The sequence below is a fragment of the Pseudopipra pipra genome, chromosome 7 (genome assembly GCF_036250125.1).
Source record: "Pseudopipra pipra isolate bDixPip1 chromosome 7, bDixPip1.hap1, whole genome shotgun sequence".
Lineage (NCBI taxonomy): Eukaryota > Metazoa > Chordata > Aves > Passeriformes > Pipridae > Pseudopipra > Pseudopipra pipra.
Genome location: NC_087555.1, coordinates 13,535,173 through 13,561,115, shown reverse-complemented (window position 1 = coordinate 13,561,115; position 25,943 = coordinate 13,535,173). Strand labels below are relative to the sequence as shown.

The following is a 25,943-nucleotide window of genomic DNA, read 5'->3' as shown; positions in this document are numbered from 1 at the left end:
CTTCCCCATCCTGAACCATTGTCCTTCAGCTGCCAGAGCCATGTTTTGTGAATGTCATTGAGCCCTTTGCTTTTTCCTGTATTGGTTAGTCAGTCTTTTGGCATGAAAATAGCAGTCCTGGAGGGTTAGCAGTCTTGCTGACTGGTTTTTATATGTGCCATCTAGAATTACTCCTGCTGAAAATAACCAGTAACCAAAAGCCACAATGTATGAGAGATGAAGATACTTTCTTAAGTCTTTCTTAAAGCTTAAACTCAGCTATAACTAATCAATTTGATTTCTAATAACTATTTTCAAAATCCACAAAAATCTAATGGCAGAATAGCTTGGCAAATGCAGGCTGAAGTTCGTCTTCCCTGAACATCACCATTTCCAAGCTCCTGCTCCTGACATTTTGCTTTGTGTCAGGTTTGCTGTACCGAGGAGAACAGGGAAGAGCTTCCTCTTGAGAGTTGTGGCAGAGGTTTTTGCTTAATTAACTGGCAGAGAGGATGCCTGAGAGTGACAGACAGTGCCTCCTTCAGTCCCCAAGTGAGGGGTGTTAATTTCCTGTGAAACACAGGGGAACATATTCCCATCAGTGTGTCCATACAACTCTTAGTGATGCTAATGAGAGCTGGGTGCTTGTATCAAAGGGGAAATTGCTATCTGTGCACCAAGACTGCATCCCGAATCAGTGAACAGTGGAATTGCATCGTCTCACTGGTTCTTTTTTATGGATCGTGTCTTTCAGCAACATCATTGTTTTTTCTTCTGTTGCTGTAGCTATCCTAAGCAAAGTTTTCCTAAGAAAAACCACAAAATAATCTAGTATCAATTTTGTCAGTATGCCACATAAAGTGCTGAAAATCTGCGATTTCTGGGAAAATAGCAGAGGGGAATTTTGGCAGGTCAAACGGGTTCTGCTAGACTTGCTCAAAAATAGTGGTGAATTTGTTTCATGCAGATAGCTGTTTGTTTGAAAGCTTCCTTTATTTCAGTATGAAAGTGATTCATCCCCCTAATCCATCACTGGAATTCTCTGCTACCATCCAAGACACTTAAAGGAATCACATTTACAGTTCTAATTGATAGCCACTGTTTTGACAGGCAAACAGATTTCTCCTCCCAGTGGCTTCATGCAGTTGGCCTCCAGCAGACCTTACCATTAGCACAATTCTACTGAAAAGAATATAGAAGCTAATAATAAATCTGTAGGGAAGGATGTTAACCACAAACTACTATGTCTAATTAGTAATGTACAATAGCCAAGGCCAGGGAGGGAAGGTATTATTTATCAGAAGAACTGATTTTGACAGTTTAAAAATGCACAAACATCTATTATTTGCTATACCAAAACACATCTTTGAAAATACAGTCTATACGTAAATCTCTTACTTTGGCATTGTTTTGAATGTTACTGCTTTGTAAAAATGCCAGCTGTAGTAGAGGCAGAGAGGTGGAATTTGTGATGCTTTAACTTTAGAAGTCCATTGTGAAACGTAAAAGCAAGTCATCATAGGTCTTTTCTTTGCCTTTACAATCTCCCTTTCCTGTTTAAGAGCCAACCCTCTCCCTGTTATAAGTTTCCCTTCGAAAACATCTCTTCTCTATGAACTGTCTCTTAGTTCAGAGTTTTTCGAGTTCTCTGAGCTTGAGCTCAAACACAGGCTAATGCATCCCACTGAGAAAGAGTCGAGACCATTTTGGTAGCTCAGCTACTGTAGAGATCTCTGCATGTCTTTGCTGCACATTGCTCCTCAGAGGCAAGAGTGCTTGTGCCCAAGACATTCCTTTTGTGCAGTCTCCAGTAGAAATCTCCAGGAAGAGGTATTTTTGTAGCAGTGCAGGAGTAGGGCATAAGAAAGGAGTGTGGAGCAAGGAAGAGGAGAGTGTGTTAGGAGAGAAAAAGCAAATTAATGAGAACTTCGAGGAGATATGGGGGGCATAGTCAAGGGGGAAAAGCATCATAGCAATCTGGTTGGAAAATGAGGAAGGTAGATATGCAGTGATAATGTAATCATAGCTCTGAAGTGATCAGTAGACAGAGAGAATAGGATCTTTTAAACTGGGCAAGTAATTTTTACTCCTCCTGGCTCAGTTTCTTCATTTTAGAATGGATGTGATGAAATACACTCAACATTAACTGCTCGTTAGAGTCACCACATTCCATAGAGAATGGAACCTTCATGAAGTCCGGGGTGTTGTCTAATTTAAAACATGGGGAGAGGAGTCCTCTCTATTCCTGCTATTTTTCAAGGGTCATGTTTTTCCTTGGAGATCTCGTTGGAACCTGGAATGTGCAGTTTCACTTCATGAAAGTCAGATAAGCCCCAACAAATCCCCACTGTGGCATGTAAGGGGAGGAAGGCACGTGATTTGGTTGAGAAGGTGAGCACTGCAGTGGTGAGATGATTAGCAAGTCTGACACCTCGAAATATCATGGCTCTGAGTGCAAATGTAGCAGGTTTTCAGTTTTGTTTTGCAAATGTCGTATATTTAATTTGCCTCATGAGTTTTGTATCCGCAGTTCTGATAATGTCACAGTTTTATATTGTTTTTCCATAGCCAAGAGGGCTGAGCAAGAAGTTTTGTAGTGCGAGTGGAGACTCATCAGTAGCTGAAATACTAAGAAAAGCACCAAATACCATGAGAGTTATAAGAAAAATAAAAGTCCTTCCCCTGATAAACATGCATAATACAAACATATACTACACATATATATGTAGTTGATACTTTAGTGAATTCTGGGTTCATTTGGCTAGTAATAGGGGAAAGAGACACACAGCATAGGAGAAAACATGAAACAGAGAAGAAGAAGAAACTCAGCAGCCTGTTCTTGTCATGTTTGGATCTCAAAGAGCTACGTTTTAGCTCCTTTCAGTTGGTCTTTTCCCTGAAAGACCACCTTCAAGTGGTTCTCAGTCAGAAACTGCATTTATTTTTTTTCCTGCCTGACAGAGAATAACAAATTTCCAGAAAAATTAGTAACTGGCCTAACTGCCTCCTTCTCTCTTTCGTTTATTCTCTTTTTGTGGAGAGTTGAGAAAATGGGTTACTACAAAATGGAAATTAGGAAAGCAGTCAGGGGCTTAATAATCTGGTCCTTTTCCTTTGCTTTGAGTGTGGAGTTGCCATGCCCAAGCCATGGGTGTGATTGTCATGTTCCTCTGGGCTTGGCAGGTTGGCATTTGCAAACTCCATACAGAATAGGTACAGCAATGTTTCTCTGCACTGTCTGAAACAGAATTAGTATTCGCTTCAGAAAAAAATTACTTGCCTGTAAGGTGGAACCAAGAGGGGGAAATGACTGATGCTGTATGAAAGTAGGGACAAATAAGAATATATGGGAATAATTTCTTACTTGGTTGGAGGGTAATTCCACAGTCTAGTGGACAAACAGGCAGGGCTTGTTGCGTTGGACAGACCATAAATTGATTTTTTTTCCTCCTTTTGATCAAGCTGTAAATCACAGCTGTCGTCATTTACTGCAGATTTTTTTTTGTCGTGTATGTGATGTGGGATGCAGAATTCTTGTCCTGGTGACCAAAAAGACTAGCACCATGGTCACTGGATGATTAAAACATCATTTCGTGGAAATAGATGCACAGCTGCCATTCAACATCACGATTTTCCTGGTCAGATAATAATAGATAATAATTTATAAATGCTTCAACACTCAGACTACCTCAACATGTTGTCTAAAAATAAGTTTCTTGAAGTATAAAGGATGACTCTTGACATCTGCCTTCTATTTTCTGTATTTACATATTAGTTGATGAGAGTTATTCCATTCCATTGGTTCAATGGATGGACTTCGTTGTTTTGCAACAACCACTTCTAATTCAGGTGCCCCAAGTCCTAGAGTTCCGTCATGTTCCTTGGAGGTTGTCTTTGGTCATTTTATATACTGCAGAAGTAAGATTTGATATATGGTACAGCTGAATGGGACTGCCCCACTGGTAAGAATCTCCTAGTACCTAATTATCAGAATGAGTTATAGTATATGTGTAGTATATATATACTTCTATCTAAATTAAGAGCAAGTTTTACATTTAAAAAATAAGGTTATGGGACTCAAAGGCTTTCGGAAGATGGGTAAGAAGATTTTGGGGTAATTATTTAGACTGCCTCTGTTCTGCAAAAATTTGTAGGCAGAAGCTCGACCTCTTGTATTTCACATGGCAAACAGCCTCCAGTCTTTTATCTGATACTGAAACACAGATAATATCCGAGGCAATGATACCAGCAATGAAGATTTTCCTTTATTGCTGTCCATATGGTTGATACTCTCAGAGTAAACTTCTCTATGTAATTTAGGGCTTCTGTTTGACATTTCATTTCTATGTGTGACCCTCTCCACTGAAGATTATGGATTATTTACCTGTGAGGTGTTACAGCAAGCAGCTTCTCGGATTCAGTGCTGGGAATTCTTTCATTAGCCCTTAAAACTCTGAACAATGTGATGATCCAAGCATTAATACAAATGTGATTAACTGTCTTTTCTCAGCTTTGTTTGCTTTGTTCTACTGATGCCTACAAGTTACATAATGAGTAGCATGTACAGGGTCTGCATTAAAGGCAGTTCCACATTGTAGCAGACTTCATGGCGAATTTATTTTCCTTTTAGCAAAACTTCAGTGGAGAAAAAAATTGCACTGTTGATTTATTTTGAATGAACTCATGGAAGGCTTACGAAGTATGCCATGTGGAAAGCTCCTTGAAGTGCTGAGGGTTAATACTCTCTGCTCTTAATTTCAAATTCCAGATAAATATGGTTTCAGCTTTGATCTTATCTGGACTAATTCTTTGTCACTGTACTAATTAATTCAGCATGCTGCAGAAAAGATGCTAATTTGGGCATCAAAGAAATAAACGGGTGGGGGGAGGTTTTGTTTAATCAGAGTTTTAGAAAGATAAGTTTTACTCCCATTAGGCTGGTTCTGGAAGTTCAGTCATTTTATTCTAACTCCAGCAGTCTGATACAGTAAATAAAAAAATAAATTAAAAGAAATTTAAAAATAGCACTTGTTTGCTTTATTTTGACATAAGAGGAGCATAATAAGGTGGATTTCTTTATATTTGCAATTTCTGCATGACTTCTTTTCCTGCTGATCATAATCAGTTTTACTCTGATAATGGTGATTATCTCCCAAAATATTTTGAAGGTGGCTAAAGGTGCCTAAGCTTCCCTGATTTTGCTGCAAGAAACTGTTGCTTTTGCTGCCCTGGGAATGAGCTCCAGCAGTGAGGCTTTGCTCTCACCCTGCCAAAGCAGTTTCAAAACCTGCTCCCAGGCAAGGCTTTGTCATGGGGAGGTCTTGCTGCAATAGGTCTTGCACACTAGACGGGAGGTGACATCTCGATGTTTCTGAAGCTAAATCCTCCACAGAGGGAATGGGATCCACTCGCTGGAAGCATGGGCCTGGCAGAGGGGCAAGGAAAAGAGATGCTTACCAACCTCCCGGCTGTCCTTTTACCATAAGTTTAACTCATGTCACAGAGGTACTTTCATCTTCTGGGATATTGGTGAAGATTTGAAGAGTATTGCCCGTTCTCAAATTGCCAAACCTGTTTTACTAAAACATGTTCTTTTCTTTCTGTAGCTTTTTCAGCCACTGCAAAGCTCTTGGTCCCACTGGTGTAATACTCAGTGGCATACTTCTGTCCAATAAGTAAACATTTAGTAACAAACCTTTTAGGTATTTAGAGAGACACTAAAATGTGAAAGATGTATTTCATTAATGCTGCTATTAACATAAATGTAAAATGAGCCTGGCCTGTAATCACCAACAAGTCTGACTCACTAAGGATCTTTACAGCAATGTTTAATACTCTGTAAAAGTGTATGTATGAATGTGATTAATCAAAGCACAGCGCTGCTTCTAGAGTATTTCTTCTGCCATAAAAGCTGAGTGATAAAATAACTTAAAACACACGGTAGTAGTGGCAGTTAATAAGCTTTTTATAGTCCCTGTGTGGACCTGAAAATCATACCTTATTAGTATCTTTATCTTTCTTTCTCACTCATTCATTCTTACTCACATTTAAATTTAATTTTAAGGGTTATTTCTAGTCTTTCATAAGGGACATGCTTTAATAATCTCAGCATTTTCCTCCATTTTGCTGTGAAATGACTAAGAGTCAGAGCTTTTCTTATATGTACTTTACAGATCACTCTGGTTTTTTACAGATAATTTCTGGAGATGTAAAGATTTTATGACAGTGCTAGGCTTTGTATCTTGCTTGACTGTGTCACAGGCTCTCTTGAATTAATTTCCCACAGATGTTTGTACTTTCATTATGTACCCTTTAGCTGCAGTGACACCTCCTGATCTGGGGTAACTGAATTGGCTAAGAAATCCAAATGACTGAATTTAGTCAGCAAGCTGCTTAGGGGTTCCACCCTCCAGATGTTTCTCCTGCTTAGAAGTCTGGTACTTTATAGACCTGCCTGCTTTTTAATCCTTGAAGCAAATATCAACACATTTGAGATCTGGAAGGCCCCAGCTCCACACAGAAATGAAGTGTTGCCATGACCACAGTTTTAGGTCTTGCATGCAAGACATTTATCCCAAGTATAACAGAACAGGCCTATAGTAGGTTTGTTTTCATTTTTATCCCTTAGAGTCCTTGGAAAGAAACATGCAAATGCTTTAATGCTATAGCCAGTAGAATGGCTATAAATACTGCAGGAAGACAACATATCTTTGGTATTCAGATATTTTATTCCCTTAATGTTTCTAAGGGGAAAAATTTTAGTTGTTTGCAGGGCACCTTGTGAAATTAATAGAAACAGGATAATGCCTCACTTTTGCACAGCCTGTTTTCAACAGTCACATATGGGCTTTTCCCATAAGGATGAAGTGCTCAAAGGTCTGATCACATAAAGAAAATCCCTTTATGCTTTTATTTACAGGAGGACTATGCTCTGAGTAGGTGGAATATTAACTTTTCCAACTGAAAATTATACTAAGGTTAATAGGGCTGTAACATCTTAAACAGTACTTCCCAGGCATTTACTGTAGATAATCAGAGAGCTGGTGCAGTCACTCAACCTGGGAAGACATGGATTTATTTCCTTACTGTCATTACGATTACCAGTGGTTTCATTTGACATAAACTGATTATAGATGCATATAGAATGAGAAGATAGAGCTGATCCATTTGTTTTTAGGGTCTTCTAGTTATATCTCTCCATTTTCTATATAAGGTTTTCAGAATAATAAATCCATCAGTTACTAAGTTAAGGAATTTGACTGCACGGTATAGCAAAACAGACATTTTAAAAATTCGTGTACATTTTTTCATTAATGTTTTTATTCTGCTGACAACAGTATTAATACAGAAGGCAGATTTTACCACAGTTCAATTATTTATTGCCTGGAGAATTGGAAATTTTAAATCCTAAAGCCATTCAGTTTTTGTAGAATTTTGATATGGATTTGATTTATTCCATAGTATAATTTGGACAACAGATTTTATCCTGTTCCTGTTGAAATCAGTGTAGGGCCTCACTCCAGTATCAGTGACAACATGATCACACCTAGTTGGGCAGCAAGTACCCTTACTACTTTTTTTGTTGTTGTTGTTGTTCCTATAGGCAGTAGAGAACCAGTAGGCCTGTAGTGCACAAACCCATGCAAAATTACAATGAGTGGAAGTTAATTTTATCATTGGAAGTCCATGGTAATTAGAATGCATCAGTGAGCAGGCCATAAATTTTAGGACAGGGTGTATAAATTCAGGCAGAGATGATACTGGGTTCTTTGTTGTTTAAGGTTGTCTGCATTATATCACTTTTCTTAACAGTGTTAAACTTTTTGCTGCTTTTATTTTCTAATGTTTGTGCAAGAGTTTGTTGAACTGAAAAACATAACAGTAAGAGAATGGAATGAAAACCAATAATAAATAGAATGGATTTTTATGGTATAGCAGTGTGCAAAAAGAGGCCAAAAAAACCCCACATCTGAATATTTCCCTAGCTGTGAGCAATGTGCTGCGTATTTAGTGTAACAGGTCAAATCTTGTAAGCCTGCTCAAATCCTATCTGAAGCCAAAATTAGCAAAAAAACAGTCATAGAATGATATAATGGTTTGGGTTGGAAGGGACCTTAAAGATCACCCAGTTCCAACCCCCCTGATGTGTGCAGGGACACCTTCCACTTGACCAGGTTGCTCAGGGCCCCATCTGCTCTGGTTTTGAACACTTCCACCAGTGTCTTACCACCCTCACAGTGAGGAATTTCTTCCTAATATCTAGTCTAAACCTACCCTCTTTCACTTTAAAGACATTTATCCTTATCCTATCACTCCTTGCCCTTGTGAAAAGTCCCTCCCTAGCTCTCTTGTAGGCCCCCTTTAGGTACTGGAACGTGCTATAAGGTGTCCCCTGGAGCCTTCTCTTCTCCAGGCTGAACAACCCCAGCTCTCTCAGTCTGTCTTGGTAGGAATGGTGCTCCAGTCCTCTGATAATCTTTGTGTCCCAGCTCTGGACTCACTCCAACAGGTCCATGTCCTTCATATGTTGGAGGACCCCAGAGCTGTATGCAGTACTCAAGATGGGGTCCCACAAGTGCAGAGGGGCAAAATCACCTCCCTCAACCTGCTGCCCATGCTGCTTTTGATGCAGCACAACAACAAAAGTTGTTTTCATCAAGACTAACTCACTATTCCCAGTTTATAATTACACCGGAACATGCCAATTTTATGGCAAGAGCAGCTCTACCAGCAAACAGCAATGTTTTTGCAGAAAGCTGTCATGCTGACAATTATTGCAATCAAAATTGTCACTTCATTTTATTTAAAATGTATTTCCCTAGTAAGCAAGAAATAATATCTAGACTTGAAAAGGATGTATGCTAAAGATTTTTTGGGATTTTTTTACATTTCTCTCGAGTATGCAACATATCCAGCTTCAACTCCCTGCAGCAATACAAAATGCCCAAGAATAATGTTTTCAAAATCAATACATGCTGCAGTCGAATATGAGACTCCACAAGTCCATAATTGAAACTCTGGGAGAAAACCAGGCAGCCAGAATATAAACAAAGTACCAGAGTTGGACTATGACCAAGATGCAAGTGCTAATTCAGCCTCTAGAGAAAACTGCCATGAGACCTTCCCTGCCTGTGCAAGAGTCAGAAAGCAGGGGTGTTCCCGGAGCTGGTGCTCATCCCCAGGCGACTTGTTGTTTGGCTGCCTGGCATCTCTGTAGAGAGCCATACATGCAGTTTCATCTAGCTTTTCTTTTTACCTGGGTCACTTCATATCTATAAGCCCTTCTCACTCTATCTGTACAACCTCTCTCTCTTGTGTCTCCTGTCTGCTGCCTTCACTGCCGCCACCGCCTTCTGGTGGGGTTTGTGACTCCACAGTCTCTTGGAACCACTGGAACTCAGAAAGCAGCAGGGAAATGGGTGTACTGCTTTACACTCAGGAAAAGCAAAAGTGTGGAAAGCATGTGCTGTATTTGTGGAAGCACCAAAAGGAGTAGGGACCATAAAAAAAGAACTGAAGATTGTTTGTAGATGAGATGTATGTATGTTTTGAGCCAAGAATCTCTCAAAGAGTACAAGACACCATCTATCTTCATTGCTACACATAGGAAAAAAGAGAAAACAATGCACTGATAGGACTCTTTCTGCTCCCCAGCACAGTCCATGACAGAACTACGATAAAGCATCTCATGTTACTACCTGTAGTATTTGCCCTTTTTATTAGCACCACATGCTACATGTCTGTCTCTCGCAGCCATCATTCCAAGTTCATATTGCCTGGGAGACCTGCTGCAGAGTTCCCGATAACTTTGTTTGACCACAAGCTCAGAATTATTAATTAAATTCACAAAAAATTTGGATCATTAGCTTATGAGCCTGACTTGGTATTTGCAAAATTTCTGCTTTCATCAGCGGAGAAACCTGAAGTCAATGATTTACAGCTTAAGTGTATGCACAGTAGTTCAGCTATTCCACTTGAGGCAGTTTGGGCTGATGTGAAAAATAAAAAAAAAAATCACCAAGGAAATGCTTCAGAGTTTCACAGAGGAGTTTGCAGTTTTGAGTCAGAGTAATTAGTTTGCAATATAGTATTTTTAATTTAAAAATAATTACTTTTCTTTACATTATTGTCATGCATGCAAGGATACGTTAATTTGCAGGGGAAGACACAGACTGATCATTTACTTACTTGTGGAACTGAGAATTTCAAATTGGGGGAGAGGAGGGAAGCTTTATATACCTTTTGGTCTATACTTAATGAGCATATTTGACCCCAGTGTTCTATCTAGCTTCATCAGAAATTAAATGCAGCTCCCCAGTTCAGCCACCCCTTATAGGCCGTGTAAAGCAGACTTGTTATGCATATTTGTACAGTGTATAAAACAACAGTGGAAGCCCTGAGCCCACTGGGGCCTCTGGAGGACTTTCACAGCATAAATATTACATGATAGTATATTACTACGCAGAAAGAAAACCCTAGAAGTTTAAAAAAGAGCTCTTAGGAACTGTCTCGTTTTGTACTCTTGGAACATAGATTTTATTCATTCTGAATTTAAGCAAAGAACAAATCTAGAAATTAGGGTCAGTCATGAATGAGAGCCAGTAGTTACTGTTAAGAGCAGAACATGTGGTCCAGTCTGGGTGCTGATGCCACAGCCACTGCAGATTACTTTCAGAGAGCTGTCCTGTGGCAAAAAGAACCTTCAGCCACTTTAATATGTGCCATATTAATATTCCAGCCCTGCAATGCCTTGCATTTCAGGTTTGGTGGGACTTTTCAACTTTGTTTCAAGCAATTGCTTTCAAAAGTACAGGGTCTGAATCAATTGGTAATCAGTCCTTTCTCTTGCATGGCCCAGGTAATATTGATAACTTATTTTGCAATGTGGGAAATTTATGAGTGACTAAGATAAAACCCCAGTGTTTTTATTGTCGTAAATTTCTGTGGTTTAGATGAGTACTGGTTTTTCTTCTAGTAGTTATTTCCTCGTGACTCCTTCCTTGATATCTTTAACAGATTTGGAAAGAAAAAAGAAGATAGAAGTGGGAAAGCAGATCAGAAGGGGAATCCAAAGCAAGGCATGCTTAAAGAGGAGGAACTGGAGAAAATGAAAGATGAACGTGAAAGGTGAGTAAATGGCAGCAGCATCTTTGTTCATTGAGTGAAAAACTTCAAGTGATTGCCTGAAGTAACAGCCAGCCAGCCTGGCTGGAGATGTTCCAGACCATGCCTGCTGGCAGTCAAGTCCAGGCAACCCAGAGCATTAGGCTCGGTGCAGCAGGAGCTTGTTCTCCTGCAGTTGCTGTGCACTTCACTGTAGCATTCAGATCCCAACTTCTGTTAAGCTGGTGAAGATCAGTTCCTTCAACACCTGCTTCCCCTCTACCCATTCCCAAGGCCGTCTGACTTGGCAATTTTCTCCTCTACTTCTCCGCAGCAAGAACCTCCTCCCTTCTCCCTTGACAGCCTCTGCCATGTTTTCCAGCCCTTCAGACCTCTTTGGCTTCAGCTGGCTGTGCCATCAAATGGTAGCTTTGGACTTAGGTTTGTTCTTTTCTGTACAGCATTTGCTGGTAAGCCACATGTTGCAGAAATATCTATGTAACAAGTGCTGAGTATGGCAAGGGACACCTAAAAGAAAGCAGGTTCAAATGGTTAAGATGAGTCTGAAGAGGCAAGAGTCTGCTGGCAGTGGTGTGGGCAAGATGGGCAAGGCAAGAAGCTGGGTGTGTGCCAGCTGTGAGTTGCTGTATTTCTGAAGTAAGGCCCTGGGAGTCTGTCTTGTTCATAAAATACGCCTTTTTAGGCCCAGTCTTAGCAACTTCTTTATCTTTCCAGTCAAAGAGAATTTAATTTTCTAGTTTTCTCCATGTCTACCTTTCAGAAACTGGGAACAGTTTGTTAGTGACAACAAGGTTCAGAAACTCCCTCTCTCCCTTTCTCCAACTCATCCAGAAATACTTCATGATATGCTGAAAAAGGTCTTTGTTTCCATCTGATGACTGCTCTTAGAAAAGTTAAAGAGCCCATACTTGCTGGCTCTCCAGAGGTGTCTACAGTTGCTGTATAACTTTCCAAGTTGTAGTAATATGCACTGTCAGGGCAAGGGGAAAACTTCGAGAGGTCTCTTTCCTTCACTGGAGCATCCTGTTCCTGGGATAGAATGAAAGCAGACATGGTTCCTTTTGGGCAGACAGAGTGTTTCTACACGGGTCAACCTTTGTGGTACTGGTCAGTGCCCAGGGAAAAGACGCCCTGCTTTCATTGGAGTCGTGCAGTGCAGTGAGTGGTCAGCGTGGTGTAAGTCAGTGTTAAGTGGGAGCTAATGGGTTTGATGGGGGAAACTCTTGAAGTCTGCTGTTAATTTTTACTATTTTTCTACTTTAAAAGCTAGTAAGGTATCTAGTTGCTGTAGTGCTGTTACTGGATATGCTTAGCCAGTGTTTTAAGTAGTTAGTTCATCTAAGTTAAGTAGTGTCAGGAGAAACTTTGTACCATTTGTTTTAAAATTTCTGTGCCGTGTCCTTGATTTTGCCAGATTGATGAGTGCCTTTATTTTAAACTGCTGACTCCCAATTTGGATACTGGCAATTTGAGAGGTATGTGTCCTTCATTTTAAAGAAGCCAGTGTCTTTTATTAGGATCCTGGCAAGCTAAGAAGCATGTATCCCATCTGTTAAAGGGCCAGTGTCATTTACTAAAATGTTGGCAGGCTGCAAGGAATGAACCCTTCTGTCTAGGGGTCTAATGTTCCAATTGGACACAAGATAATTGTTCTTAATATTTCTTTAGCATTGCATGCTTTTTTTTTAATTACAGTCACTGATTGACAGTAACTTGGTACGGCTGCATTAGAAACTGGCAGCTCAATGTCTTCATCATTCTGGTTTCTCTAGTAATGATTTAAGTTTTGACCTGGAAGAGTTTGTGACTGAAATGGAGAACAGCAGGTGTGTTGAGAAGTGGATGAACAAGATGATATTTTTAACTCACTTATTTGATTCTTCTTCTGTAAGGCACAAGAATAGAAATATCACCCTTTTATATCAGATAATATCAGGTAATAATCTTATATGTTTGGAGGATTCAAATTTAAAAAGAAAAAGAAAAAACCAAAAAGCCACAAAAACAAAATAAAATTTAAAAAAAATTTGAAAATATAAAAAAAAAGAAAGAAAAACAGAAGAAGAGTGAAGAAATTTTCTCTGTTATCCTCAAAGGAATGCAACACAAGCAAGAGCATGGCTCTGTATGTTTGCTCACATAAGACTACTTACAGGCTAACGATTGAACCCTTCTTGAGTTGATCATAAAACAGAAGAGATTTTATTATCAGAGGAAATTACTATTATTATTATTATTATTATTGGAAAATTATATAAAGGAGCTACTTCTCATGTGTGGGTAAGAACTGTTTGTAAAATTGATTAAAATCACTAAGGAAACTACCTGACTTGAAGCTAATTCGGTCCTTTTGCTTAGCTGTTGACTGTTCATCTAGTGATGATGCTCAATAAGACAAGTTTTATAGCTCTGTCCCAATATTTAGTAATTCTGTAATTTAGTAATTCTATAATTCAAGTCCAAGATTTTAATGCACATATTGGCAAAGAAAATCCTGTGGCACATCCACACCATAGATCATCTGTTTCTATGACTTCACTAGCTGCAATCCTGCATACTTGGTCTCATATTTATGAAACTAAGCTTCACTGAAGCTTAGTAGAACATAGTCATATTTTCAAATCTGTTCTCGTTGAGACTGAAATGAGCGTATGTTAAAACTACTGGAGGTGTAATAGTAGAACAGTCTACAGAAATGTAGAAAGTTTTGTCCCCTGATACCTGTGATCAAATCCTGTATTTAACAACTTGAACAAAATAGAAATTGCTTTTTTAACGCTTAACCTTTCTAGAATTAACACACACCTAATTTTACTTTTCCAAGATTAGCTGTATAAATTCTTGTTCAGATCCTCAATCCAGTTATTACAGTCTTAAAGTCAGGCTTTTTGCCCAAACAGTTTTCTTAAATGCTGACTGCCTAAGTATTTTAGGATCTGTCATACTGAATGATACTATGCTTTTTCATTTGACCTCTTTTTTTTTTTTTTCACAGGCCATGTTGTCCATTTTGGACACTAGTGGGAGAGTTTGGAGTAGTTGATTTTTGGGCTGGGTGTGACAGGATTAATGATCAAATACTTTTCAGCATCTTAGCAGCTGTGGAACTCACATGGTTTTGGATGTTCGTTTTGCATGCAGTATATGCTTGGCAGCTCTCCAAAAAGCAGAAAACTGTTCCAAGCTCTCAGCTGAGAAATATTTTTCAGTAGGAAGTGCATATTCAGTTTACAGGAGTAGGCCGTCTCTCATAGTTTTGCAGAGTTTTTTGATTGGTGTTGGATAGGCACAATAATACTTCACAAAATTTCAGAGACAGGCTTTCTGTAAAGGCTGCAGCCTTCTTCCAGAAATCTTGACAAGCTTTAGACGTGCAGAAATGTCAAATGTGTTCACCACACAATTATGGGCTGGCCGTGCAGTACAAACTCAGGGACTCTGGCTCTGACAGGAAACATCAGATCTTACGTAGGTGTGCTGCATGAGTGTAAGTCCATCATGCTTGGAACAGGTTGGATTTCCTGCTTGCACAGAGAAGAAATTGAACAGTGCATGTGCAACAAGTCTGGCACATCCAGAATGTGTTAGAGCTAGTAGGCGTATGCAGACAGAGTGCTCACTCTGTCGTGCAGATGATTCCCAAAAGGATTGGACTTGCTTGCAACTTTGGTCCTCAGCATAAACTTGCCTGGGAACTCCTTTTATGGGCTGCCAAGTTTCAGATTTTAATCTCAAAAAGTGAAAATAAATTTAGTATTTTGCTAGCCTAGTGATTTCTATTTCCATTCCACATTGTCCTAGTCTCAGTTTTCAGTACAACTCTCTGTGCTGTCTTGTAGATGCAGTTCTCTGAAGCAGCTCCACATCCTGCACTGAAATGCTGACATCATTATTTTTTTTACTGCTTATGTTCGCTAGCAATCCCCACCAAGATCAAGGTCTCATTGTGTTCATTGCTGTTAGGGAAGCTTGGGCCTGACCCTGAGCACTTACAGTTGAGGTGGAAAAGAGAAAACCTGGCAGGAAAAAAAAGTGCCCTGTGGTTGGGAATCTGACATGCAGGCAGTGCAGTTGCTTGTCCAGGTTCCTGAAAAGTCCCTGTCAGGCTAAGAATTCATTCCAGACCTCAGCCCCAAGCCTCCTTTCTTTTCAAAGCCAATACTTTATTATATGACTGCTACTTCTGCAAGCTTCAAGTGGTGAAGAGGAACTTAGGATGGTAGGCATTCCTTCTTTAGTAATAGCCTTATCTGTGTCCAGTTGAATGTGAGTTTGGCACCTCCTCTAAATTATTTTCTTCTCCCTCTACCTCCCTTAGTTTTCGTTGTGCCACAGCAATGCAATGTCACTGAAACTTGACTGGAAAAAGACAGAAGTTCGTGATGGGTCAGGAGTATTGACTTAACTGGTTATACAGTTTCTGAGGCAGTGTTTTGTCCTTCCTGACACAAGTCACGTGTGTCATTGGACTGAGGCCCTATTTTAAATAAACTCATCATTTTGTTCATGCTTCAAAGAGTTTGGCTGTAATAAAGCATGTGCTCCAAAGGTCGAGAATCTGCCCATAAAAGGAAAAAGCAAATGCTATATCTGAAGGTTATTTTGATCAAGCTGACTCAAATCTGTATTTTTAGTGTGTTCTGTGTAAATTACTCAGAATTTGTCATTTTAACAACAAGATGTTTGCTACATTATTCAATACTGAAAGAGGTCTTGTCTCTCCCCTCAAAAAGATTTCTCTTCATCCCTTCTTCCATCTTTTTCCCACTCATTTGGGGTTGTAGTTTGATTTTCTAATACTTGAAAATCATTGTAAAACAAACTGGATAAATATATCAGATGCTTGAGTGTCACACATAATAATTTGTTTGCCTGTCAGATGCAAATAAAGTGTCTATCAATTGAAAGAAAACTATGTTTTCCTGTTTGTTTAGTATTATTTTAACTGTGATATTCCTACTAAGACCCTAAGTCTCTCTTCCAGTGGAATTGAATGCTTTCTTGACATTAGAATAAAATCTACAAAATTAAGTACCCTGTTGAAAATGGTATGATTTTTAAAAGTAGCATGAGAGTTAGTTAATAAGGAGGCAGCCTATGTAAAATATAATCCTCTGCACTTTTTTTGTGGGAGTAGTATGTTGTTTGGTTAAAACAGTCTTGTTTTTTTAGTCCTCATTGGAATTAATTGAGGAATTTTTTTTAATAGTATTAAGGTTTGAGTACAGTTTTAGAGAAACAGAAGGAACTTCTGGCCCTTGCTTTCTGAATGTCTGAACTGAATACCAAAGTTACAGGATATCTCAAATTTGGGAAAAATTAAATGGTTTCAGTTTTTACATTGAAGACTGAATTTCCTTTACTTTTCAGAAACCTTCCAGCAATTGAAGAGGATTTCTCTCTTGTCTTATCAGCTCTGATGCTTGTTGCCTGTTCCCATAGTTAAAAAATCAATACATATGTTTTTGATATTTGGCAAACAGAGGTTTAATTTTGCAGCTGCAAGATCCCTGCACGAAGGGAATGCATCTTACAGAAATAAAAATATTTAGAGTCCACCTATATAGGAGAGACTAGTTGGGAGTGAAACTTCATTCCCCTTCCATCAGCATTTGTTTCGTTATATTTAATTACAAACAATTTGTATGTTACTGGAAATCAAAATGAAAACAATAGCTGCATGCATGGCAGTATGGTAGAAAAGCCAAATTGATTTGAATCAAAAGTTGAAATTCAGACTGTTGCAAAAATCAAAGTATGATTTTTTTAAAATGCATAGTACATCTTGGAGCACACTCATACATGCACACATTGTTGCCAACACCATGTAGCTTTTGTTCCTGTGTATTCCACTTGCCAAGTCTGAAAGCATTATTATGGCTGTTTATAGTTCATATTGATCTCTGATAAATGCTGGTAATTGCTATTCTCACCATTAAGCTCTGTGCTAAACCACATGTTTTTGGGACTCCTGAGCTTGTGCATCATTATTTATTAAGGGTTAATCCAACATGGTATATCTGTTCATTGAGTATTCCTGACTTTGCAGCACAGCTAGGTCCTGTGGTTTAGACAAAATAAAGTGTTGGATGTGATCCCAGTTTTAATACTCCCAATTTATTATAACCATTGAACCCTGATCAGATCACGGATTGGATTGGATCCCAGTTTTTTAAATGTCCCAATTTATTGCTGGCTTGCAACCCTGATAAGAATACATATTTGATTAAGGCTTCAGTTTTCAAAAATTCCAGTTAATTACTTTTAGATTCTTATTAGATCATAGCCGTGTAGTATGGTATGTTGAAGTTATGAAAAAATTACTGGATGCTGTTGCACAGGTCAAGGTCATAGTTTCATTTTGTGCTGACAGTATGAAGTTATCAGATTTCTGTTTATTACTGTGGCAGTGCTTGCACTGGACAGGAGGACAGATTAATCCCAACCCATTGATTCTGAATGATTCTCATTTTAGATCTGCTGCTGTTCTGCATACCAGAACATGTAATAAAAGCCTACCACGGAACTCTGGGAGATTGATGTTTGGTTATAAGTAGCTGAGGTAGATGGGTCTCACCTACCTTTCACTGGTTTCATTGTAGCATTTAGACTCAAACAGCAATTTTTGAACTGCTTTGTGTGGCTTTTCTACTGCTGGAGGGCATTTTTAAGACAATGTTAGGTCTATGGTTGATTCCAGATTGTCCCAGATTAAGAGTATTAGGAACTGATAGCAGAATGGCACATGGAATTGGCCTTTTTCTTTAACTATCACAGTACTATTCCAGGTGTTGCAGATTGATGGAAAGAGCACTTCCTAGGTGTCATAGCTGTGCCCTCAAAATGTAAGCACACAAATTGTCATGCAAGCCATTTAGTTTCCTTGTTTTGCCCTTCATTAAGGCACTGGTTTGCTCTGGAGCCTGTTTTCACAAGCTGTGCCACCTGCCCACCTAAAAAGTCAGAGCAGCAGGAGCAATGGCCTGGCTCTTGCTTGCTTAAATGGGCCAATGTGTGGTTCTTTTCTGTATATAACAGAGTTTTATTACTTGATGGTTTTGTTGTTTCTGTGAACCAGAAATGCTGCTGTTAGAAACTTGTACTGGCCAGGCTAATGAAGTGGCCAGGGTACTGGCCAACCAGAGCAATAGAGTGCTTTCTAGGAGGCAGACTATTCTGGCCTAGGGATTTCTTTGATGCAGTACTGAATGTAGGTCAGGTCTTGCCCACTCCGAAATCAATAAGGGCGTAAGAATTACTTGGAAGCTGCATTTCATTCCTTGCTCTTCCATTTGAGATTTATGACAGTCTATCATAAATCTTTGGCATGCACTTTGAAGTAGTGCCACAGCACAGAATTCCTGTTCTCAGACTCCCTTAGTTACTACAGGATAAAAATGAGAATGCGACTCATGGGGATAGACAGGCAGGAAATCTGTTTGCATGTGTAAATCTCCATAGTGATCTTAAACCAAAATACCTGAAAGTCTTAAAGCATTGACTGCTCAGTCAAAGCTGAATTTTGCTTTCTAATCAAGGACTGTTAATTAGAAACAACCTGTGAATCCCAGACTAACAGATGGAGACTATTCCTGTTCTTGTACAGAAAGATTCTGTTCAATAGGTTCCAGGTTCAATGTTGTAAGTGTAGAATAAAGAAATGTGCCTGGAATCATATCATATCATATGAAGCTAGGCTTGCTCCTTCTGCTACTACAATTTCATTCAAATGAAGGCATAATGTTTATGCAGTTGCAGGGATGGTTGTGCAAACTCATGAGGTCTCACTAGCAAGTGGAGCTATGAGTATCTATGTAGGAAATTTCCAAGAATACCCACTTACTAAAGGACACAGCCCCAGGGACTCAGTAGCTGCCAGTCTTCCTGAGTCTGTCCTGAGCTATGCTACTGCATATGGTTGTGAATGTTGGGTTTTCATGAGCTGTCAAATCAATGTTGTGCCTTCCCATGGTCATTACAGTGTCTCTGGTATTTTTCTCAAGACAGTGTTAACAATCCTCAGTGATTTTGACTGATACCTACTACAGCAATTGCTGGAGCTGAGCTAGTCACTGGCAGTGAATAAGTTCATAGATGGATGTCTCTGTCTCCCCATAGTTTTTCTGCAGGTATACTGTGGTTACTTTATACTTGTTCACTGTTTATCTGATGAACTTCTCTGAAATAGTTTGTTTGATGTCTCAGTTGGAGAGGTTGTAGAGGTGAATACATGGCTTTGACTGCAGTTGTTATTGTGTGCATTTCTGACATTAAATTCCCAATTACTAAAATATAAGCAAAGTTAAGTCTTACTTTCCAAGAGTATTCTGTTAATTTGATTCTCTTTTCATAACCATTTGTTCCAGAATGAGCTAATGTTCACAAGAAAGACTCAGATATGATATGCACAGCACCTTATTTATCTTTTTAATGGAAAAATACAAATGGCAGCAGCCTGAGAATTCCTTTAGTCAGCACTGAGAATTGGGCCTGCAATTTACCTATGGGCTGCAAAGTTACTACAGACTCGAGGCCATTGTGCAGGAGGAGCTCTTAAAGGCATCAGAACATCTCACGTGAAAGATGTCAGAGTAATTTTGACAAACATGGAATGTTTCCACTCTCTAATCCACATTGTCACAAAACAATGAACATCCTGTTGACAGGAGACTGAGCAACCTGATCTGTGCGCTCAGCCTTGCTTTCAGCAGGAGGTTAAGCAGGATGACCTTCAGAGGGTTCCTTACAACCTAAATTTTACTGATATTATCTCTTCAAAATAATAACTCTAGGGTAGTTGTGAGTAAAGAAAATTACGTAATGCAGTAAAATACAGGCTATAATATACTTGTCTTTTCTGATAGTTGGCTTTCTGTAATCTGCTGCATTTCACCCACTGTACAACTAATATGGACAAAAGAGAGGCCAGAAAAACTTTTTCTGATTTAACAACAAAGGTAAAATTCTGTTCTTGTTGAAGTTCACAGGGTGGGGGAAAACACGCTGACCTCATTAGAGCCAGGATTTTCTTTAGAGGGCAGGATCCTGTGTAAGTTGGTAATCACTCCTTGTCACCTCTGAAATAAATGGAAGAATATCCAAAGCTCACACTCGGCACTTTGTGGTATGAAAGGGCTGTGTTTCATCTTCAGTTTGTCATAATGTTACGTTTTAAGGTCAGTGTAGCTCTATCTCCTTCTTAAGCTTTTCTGTCCTCCCTTTCTTTACTTAAAACCCTCCAAAGGCAGCTTCTCTGGTCGGTTCAGTATTTTACAGGTATGGGGTAGTTATCCAGAGCAGGCAACATTTTATGCCCTGGTGATTTTTTATTGTTGGGGCAGTTAATGCTGTTACCAGATCTGTCTTGTTACCCTGAGTTAAAGTCTCTTACTCACTTGATTTTGTGGCTTGCCCTTTTTTATTTCTGAGACTGTTTCTGTTCTTGTTTACAAGTACGGATACTAATTATGGGGGAGATGTTCAAATCCAGCACAACAGAATGAGCTGGAATGAAGAAACACTTGCATAGCTTATGTGGAAGATGTTTCTGACAACTATGCATCCAGTAGAATACCCTGAAAGATAATACTGAATTAGATATTGTTTGATTCTTGATAAGTCTATATCAGTTGTCTCCATTTACTGGCAAGAGGTGGATTTTTTTGGTTTGTTTTTTTTTTTTAGCTATGAGACTTCCCTGCCTCTAGAGTTTTGTTAGGTGATGATGCCTGAAAAAAGAAAAGTGAGTCTTTTCCTGATAAAAGATGCAGGTTTGAATAGGATTGTTAATGTCATTATAGACCATGTCTGTCTGAAAAAGATTATAAAATAAAAAATTAAAAGCACTGTACTGAAATTATCTCCTAAGATATTCAACTGAAATTTGCCCATTCCCATCAGTGATCATGGCTTATGAATATCTGAAGACAAGATGTATTCAGTCCACTATTATGTAAATGAATGAAAAAAACCCAAGATTTTAGTTACCAAAATATATTTTGCTAGCAGCTAAAAAGGAATTAAAACATTAAACCCAATGGAAATCTAAGTGACCTCCTACAGAAATAAGCTGCTATCCTCTAGACAACCAGTTACTCAATATGTGTGTGAATTAGGTAAATGAGACACAAAAGCAGATAGTAAATCAGATGTAAATTGAGTAATCATTGCAGTATGTAGATCTCGGGGAGAGTCACATGAGTGAGGAAAAAAGCAGTGAAGCAGCTTTTGTTCTGCAGTCCTCAAGGAACAACCAACTCAGTGGAAGAGTGTTTAGCATCTCAGTCATCTCAAAAGACTTAAAGGATCAGGTCCTCTCTCAAGTTTAGGTGTACCTCAAACTGACTGTATGCACTCTCGCTTACTTGCTTTTATTCTGCTACTCTTCTTGCAAACGGAACAGAAATTATCCTAAATGACCTATGGCCCTGTTTCTGTTACATATTTTGTCTTTGCTTGTTATTCATACTTCTCCTCCAGAATATCTTTCACTGACTTAGCCAGCATCTTGCTCATTCATGTACCTGTTTGTGCTTGCACGAAGTCTGTTACTTTTAATCCATCATACAAGAAATGTTGCTGTATTCATCTAAAGTGTAAACAAGGTCCCTTTGTGAAATACAATGTTTTGGTTAGCAACTGCATTTTCCATCCTGTGTTTGACTACTTAGATAGACACCGTGGGGCTCAAAGCATGTCATTCTTTGTGCTCTGCTCAATACTAAACACATGGTCAGTGCATGGTAAATTTAAAAAAAAAAAGTTACAAGTTACATCACTTTTACTCTTTCCCTGGCAAGTCAGAAGAAATAGGATAATCTAGAGTTCATGGGGAGTGCAAGGGAAGAATTCAAAACACCTCAGGAAAGATGTTGCTTTTTGTTGTGGGCCTGTTTTGGTTGGTTGTCCCTATACTAAACTGTTCTCATGTGAAGTGCAGCCTTGCAGCTCTCTGAGTAAGAGAGCCCACAGTCTCTCCTGGGCCACGCTTGCCACATGGAGGTTTTGCACTGTGGCCAGATCTCATAGCTATTGGTGCCACTGAGTTGCTTCTCTTGTCTCCTTTGGGGCAGCAGGCACCCTGTTCCCTGCTTGGGGGTGGCATAGCCAGGAGGACATCTTCAGGTTTTGTCCTGATCCAAGGTGACAGTTTGTTAGCCTGTGACTCACTGTGCAAAGCTCCTTTTGAGCTAGGGCTGGTTAGGCCTCCAGAACTGCAGATTGGGCTGCAGCCAGTGTCTTGCTGTTTGTTTCCCATTGATGGCCATCTTTGGGTTCCACAGCTTTTAATGACCCTGGCTGCCTTTGAGCTAGTAACATTAAGTACTGTGTTTTAATTTTTAAAGAGTTTTAGAAGCTTCAGCATTTTCTTGTTACCCACTAGTAACCCACCCACCCACCCACCCACCCAGATTCCAACTGCTGGGCTAAGAGATGAGAAGTATCTCTTACAGCTTTTCCTAGCCCTCTCATTCCATTTGCAAAAGCATTTCTGGGTCTTCTCCAAAAGTCACTTCTGCTCAGCTCTTCTGGAGTTTTCTTGAGGTAATCCACATCCCTTCCTACAGCTGCTTCACTCTGCCTATGCTGCAGTCTTCTAATCCAGCTTTTGCCTGTCAGTGTCTCTGTCACTGATGTCAGACTAAAGCGTTTTACATTGTGTTTGTCACAGGCGGTGAATACATATGTGGTCATTGACAGTAGCTCGGCAGAAACACAATAACTTGTTAAGCCACAGTAACTCAATCGTGTGTGTCTGAGCTGCAGCTGGAAGGAGCAGTTTGGGCTGTTAACCCTTCCATGGCTTCTGCACTCTAGGTTTATGCATCTTTTCGTGTGTTGGTACATGAGAAGTCACCATGTATGATTTGTGTAGATATGTCAGATGGGAAGATTGTTTGAAGGATAAATGAGAGCATTCCTTGATTTATACCTCTGGAGGTGTGCTACTGAACAGTACATGAGGTGTAGAGAAGTGTTTTCAAAATACCATGTCCCACTTCCAGAAGTACAGTAGGTATATAGATCCTGTCTTCATTTGACTTCTAGAAATGCAACATGTTTTGAAAATGTCACCTGTAGTTCTACTGAGGTTATATATTTTAACAAACTATTTTTTTTCTGGAATTATTTGTTGTAGAGAAAGATTAAGATAGGATATATTTGGATGCTATTGAGAATAAGGTGGATCATAAGGAAAAAGACTCTTTTTGATACAGCACTTCTGTTGCCTGTCCTCTCACTGCTTCTGTGCCAAGGCTCTGTTTTTACAGAAATACAGCTAAGGGAAGTTGGTGCAGTTGTGCAGTGAGTTAACTGGAGAGCAGAGTGCTCAGGTGGCGGAAGAGAGCAAGCAGGATTGATATGGGATACTCAAAAGGAAATATATCTAACTTCCCTTTATTCTGTTTGTTTTTTCTTTTCCCTTTCCCTCATCAGGAAGTTTGTAGAACTTCAGTGCCACACTGTCACGGTTTGAGATAGTCCCCAAATCCAATTCCCTAGTTCCATCCCCCCTCCCACATCTCAACCTAATGTGAGCTGGGCTTTTCCAGACAAAACACACCAGACTCAAAGTGGGGGAAAGGGAATATATTACAATGACTGTACAAATAAATACCATATCACATTATACACATGATCACAACTATCTCTACCATGACATATAGTATTTACAATGATCAGATCTCTTCTCCCCTCCAAATAAAAGTCCAGGAGGGAAAGAAGGACAGATCCCTTCCAGTCCTTAAGCAGCAGGATCTTCTAATGCAGCAGGTTCTGTCTGTCTTCTCCACATGCAGCAGCTGATAGCTGGCTTTCTGCCAGCACTCAACGAGGGAGGTATCAAACTCCCCCGGCCCCATCGCCTCACCCGAGGGGTCTTCCGTGGACTTCGTAACCCCAGACAAGGTCGTATCACCACGTCATATCACGAAGACACAGGGGGGTCTTCGTGACTGTCTGGTATCTTCAGGAGACTCAGCTCCTTGCTTGCAGGGCCTCTGTGCCACTGCCTCTCAGGCTGCCACCGCGGCAGCAGTGCAAGGGGGGGGGGAAGCCAAGGTCAACTCCCCCCGCATTCCATCTGGCCGTCCCGGTCCAGCTCCGGGACGCCCTGAGCTTCTCAGCTCCTCTCTCTCTGGTGCTGCATACCAAAACTCTTCTCCTAAATAGGAGTCCACGTCCCTCTTCTCCAAGAGGGTCTCAAGGGAGTTTTGGGGATCTGGTATCAGTCTTACCCCAAACTCTGTCTCTTTGCTGCTGGCTCTCTTTCTCCCGGCTCTGTCTTCCAGGAGTCCTTCTCTCCGGTGCTGCATGTTGTTTCTGCTGCTTCTTCAGTTCAGGTCTTATCTCCTGGCTCTCTGCCACCTTCTCCGGCCAGTGTCGGCTGCTGCTCTGCGCCCATGGAGAGAACATCTCCCAGCATAACTACAGACACCTAGCCCAGCTTTATGCTGTTCCAGGTCCCTGCAGCCCCCAGCCAGGGGCTGGGAGGGGGCCAGAGGCCCCAAGGGGCTTAGAGCCCCTTCCTCGTGGCCCTATGTGCTGGTTTAGAGTTAACCAGCAGGGGAAATGAACTCAACTCAAAGGAGAGATTATAAGTCAGAATAACAATTTACTAAAATAATACAGTAAGTACAATCATACAAACAAACAATTGGTTTTAACCCACAAAACCCAAATGTATAACCCAGTACCCTGGGGCATGAACAAAGTGGTGTTCCTTGGGCCCCGCTTGAGTCCAAAGTAAAGGGAGAGGGGAAGAACCTGCTGGTGGGAGAGCGGTTGCAATCTGGTCAAAAGTGGTGATTGCAGTGAGATGCTGGGGAAAAAAAGCTGTTGCAGTCCAGTTGAGGGTGGTCTAAGTCTGGTTGAGAGCGATGAGCTGCAGTCTTTCTCTGGATCCCACAGAGTGGTTGAAAAATGTTCCAAAACTCCAAGATTATATATCCTCCAGTTCAGGCAGGAATGCTCAGTGCTTCCCTCAGGGCGGGGAGTTCCACAAAAGGTGTGAGGACAAGAGCATCCTCCTATCTCACAGGCCTCTTAACACCTAGTTTGTAGCCTGAGGAGTCAGGCTCTATGGGCAGAGGGTGCGAATAGTCTATTGACAACAATAGTCTAGTTTCTGGGAAATGGCATGGAAGGCTATAGAATACACAGTTTTGGGTTACACCCACCATGATGAACTGGTCTTCAGCTGTCCTAACTAGGACATTATCCACCCCTTATTCTATGCCATCCATGTCATGCCCAGATTAACCCCCTTTAAAAACTATATCCCTTTAAAACTATATACATATATATATATATATATATACAATGAAACATTACAGACCATTCTCACTCAAAATTAGGTCCCCTTGTGGTACACAACGTGTCTCCCCATCTTTTTGCATTACCCACAAGGTGGAACCAGGTCCTTGAGCAAAAACAATCCCTCGGATGGGTTTGCCTTTGCTTGAGGTGGGACTAATCCAAACAGTCTTCCCTAACATTCCTCTCATATGTACCACGGGGACTTTATCTCCATCTACAGTACGCAAAAGTTCTGATTGGGCAGGGCCAGCTCGATTGATGGAGCCTCGGGTGTTGACCAACCAGGTGGCCTTTGCTAAATGCAGCTCCCAGTGTTTGAGAGTCTCCCCACACAGTGCCTTCAGGGTGGTTTTCAGCAGTCCGTTGCACCGCTCAACTTTTCCAGCAGCTGGTGCATGGTAGGGGATATGATACACCCACTCAATGCCGTGCTCTTTGGCCCAGGTGTTTACGAGGCCATTCTTGAAATGGGTCCCATTATCAGACTCAATTCTCTCCGGGGTGCCGTGTCGCCACAGGAC

General features: G+C 40.3%; 1 protein-coding gene across 9 annotated transcripts in view; it reads left to right on the top strand.

Moving 5' to 3' along the window:
• PARD3B (par-3 family cell polarity regulator beta) overlaps positions 1-25,943 on the top strand; it is a 406,048-nt gene that overhangs the window by 288,104 nt on the left and 92,001 nt on the right. For 7 of the 9 annotated variants that reach the window (XM_064660625.1, XM_064660626.1, XM_064660624.1 and 4 more), the window contains one exon: positions 10,996-11,106. The exons of 1 other annotated variant lie outside the window; for it this stretch is intronic. In XM_064660625.1, coding sequence (XP_064516695.1) covers positions 10,996-11,106 — 111 coding nt within the window. Of the gene's footprint in view, positions 1-10,995; positions 11,107-11,416; positions 11,610-25,943 lie in introns of those variants that run through there. One more of the 9 variants, XM_064660633.1, reaches the window with a different exon arrangement.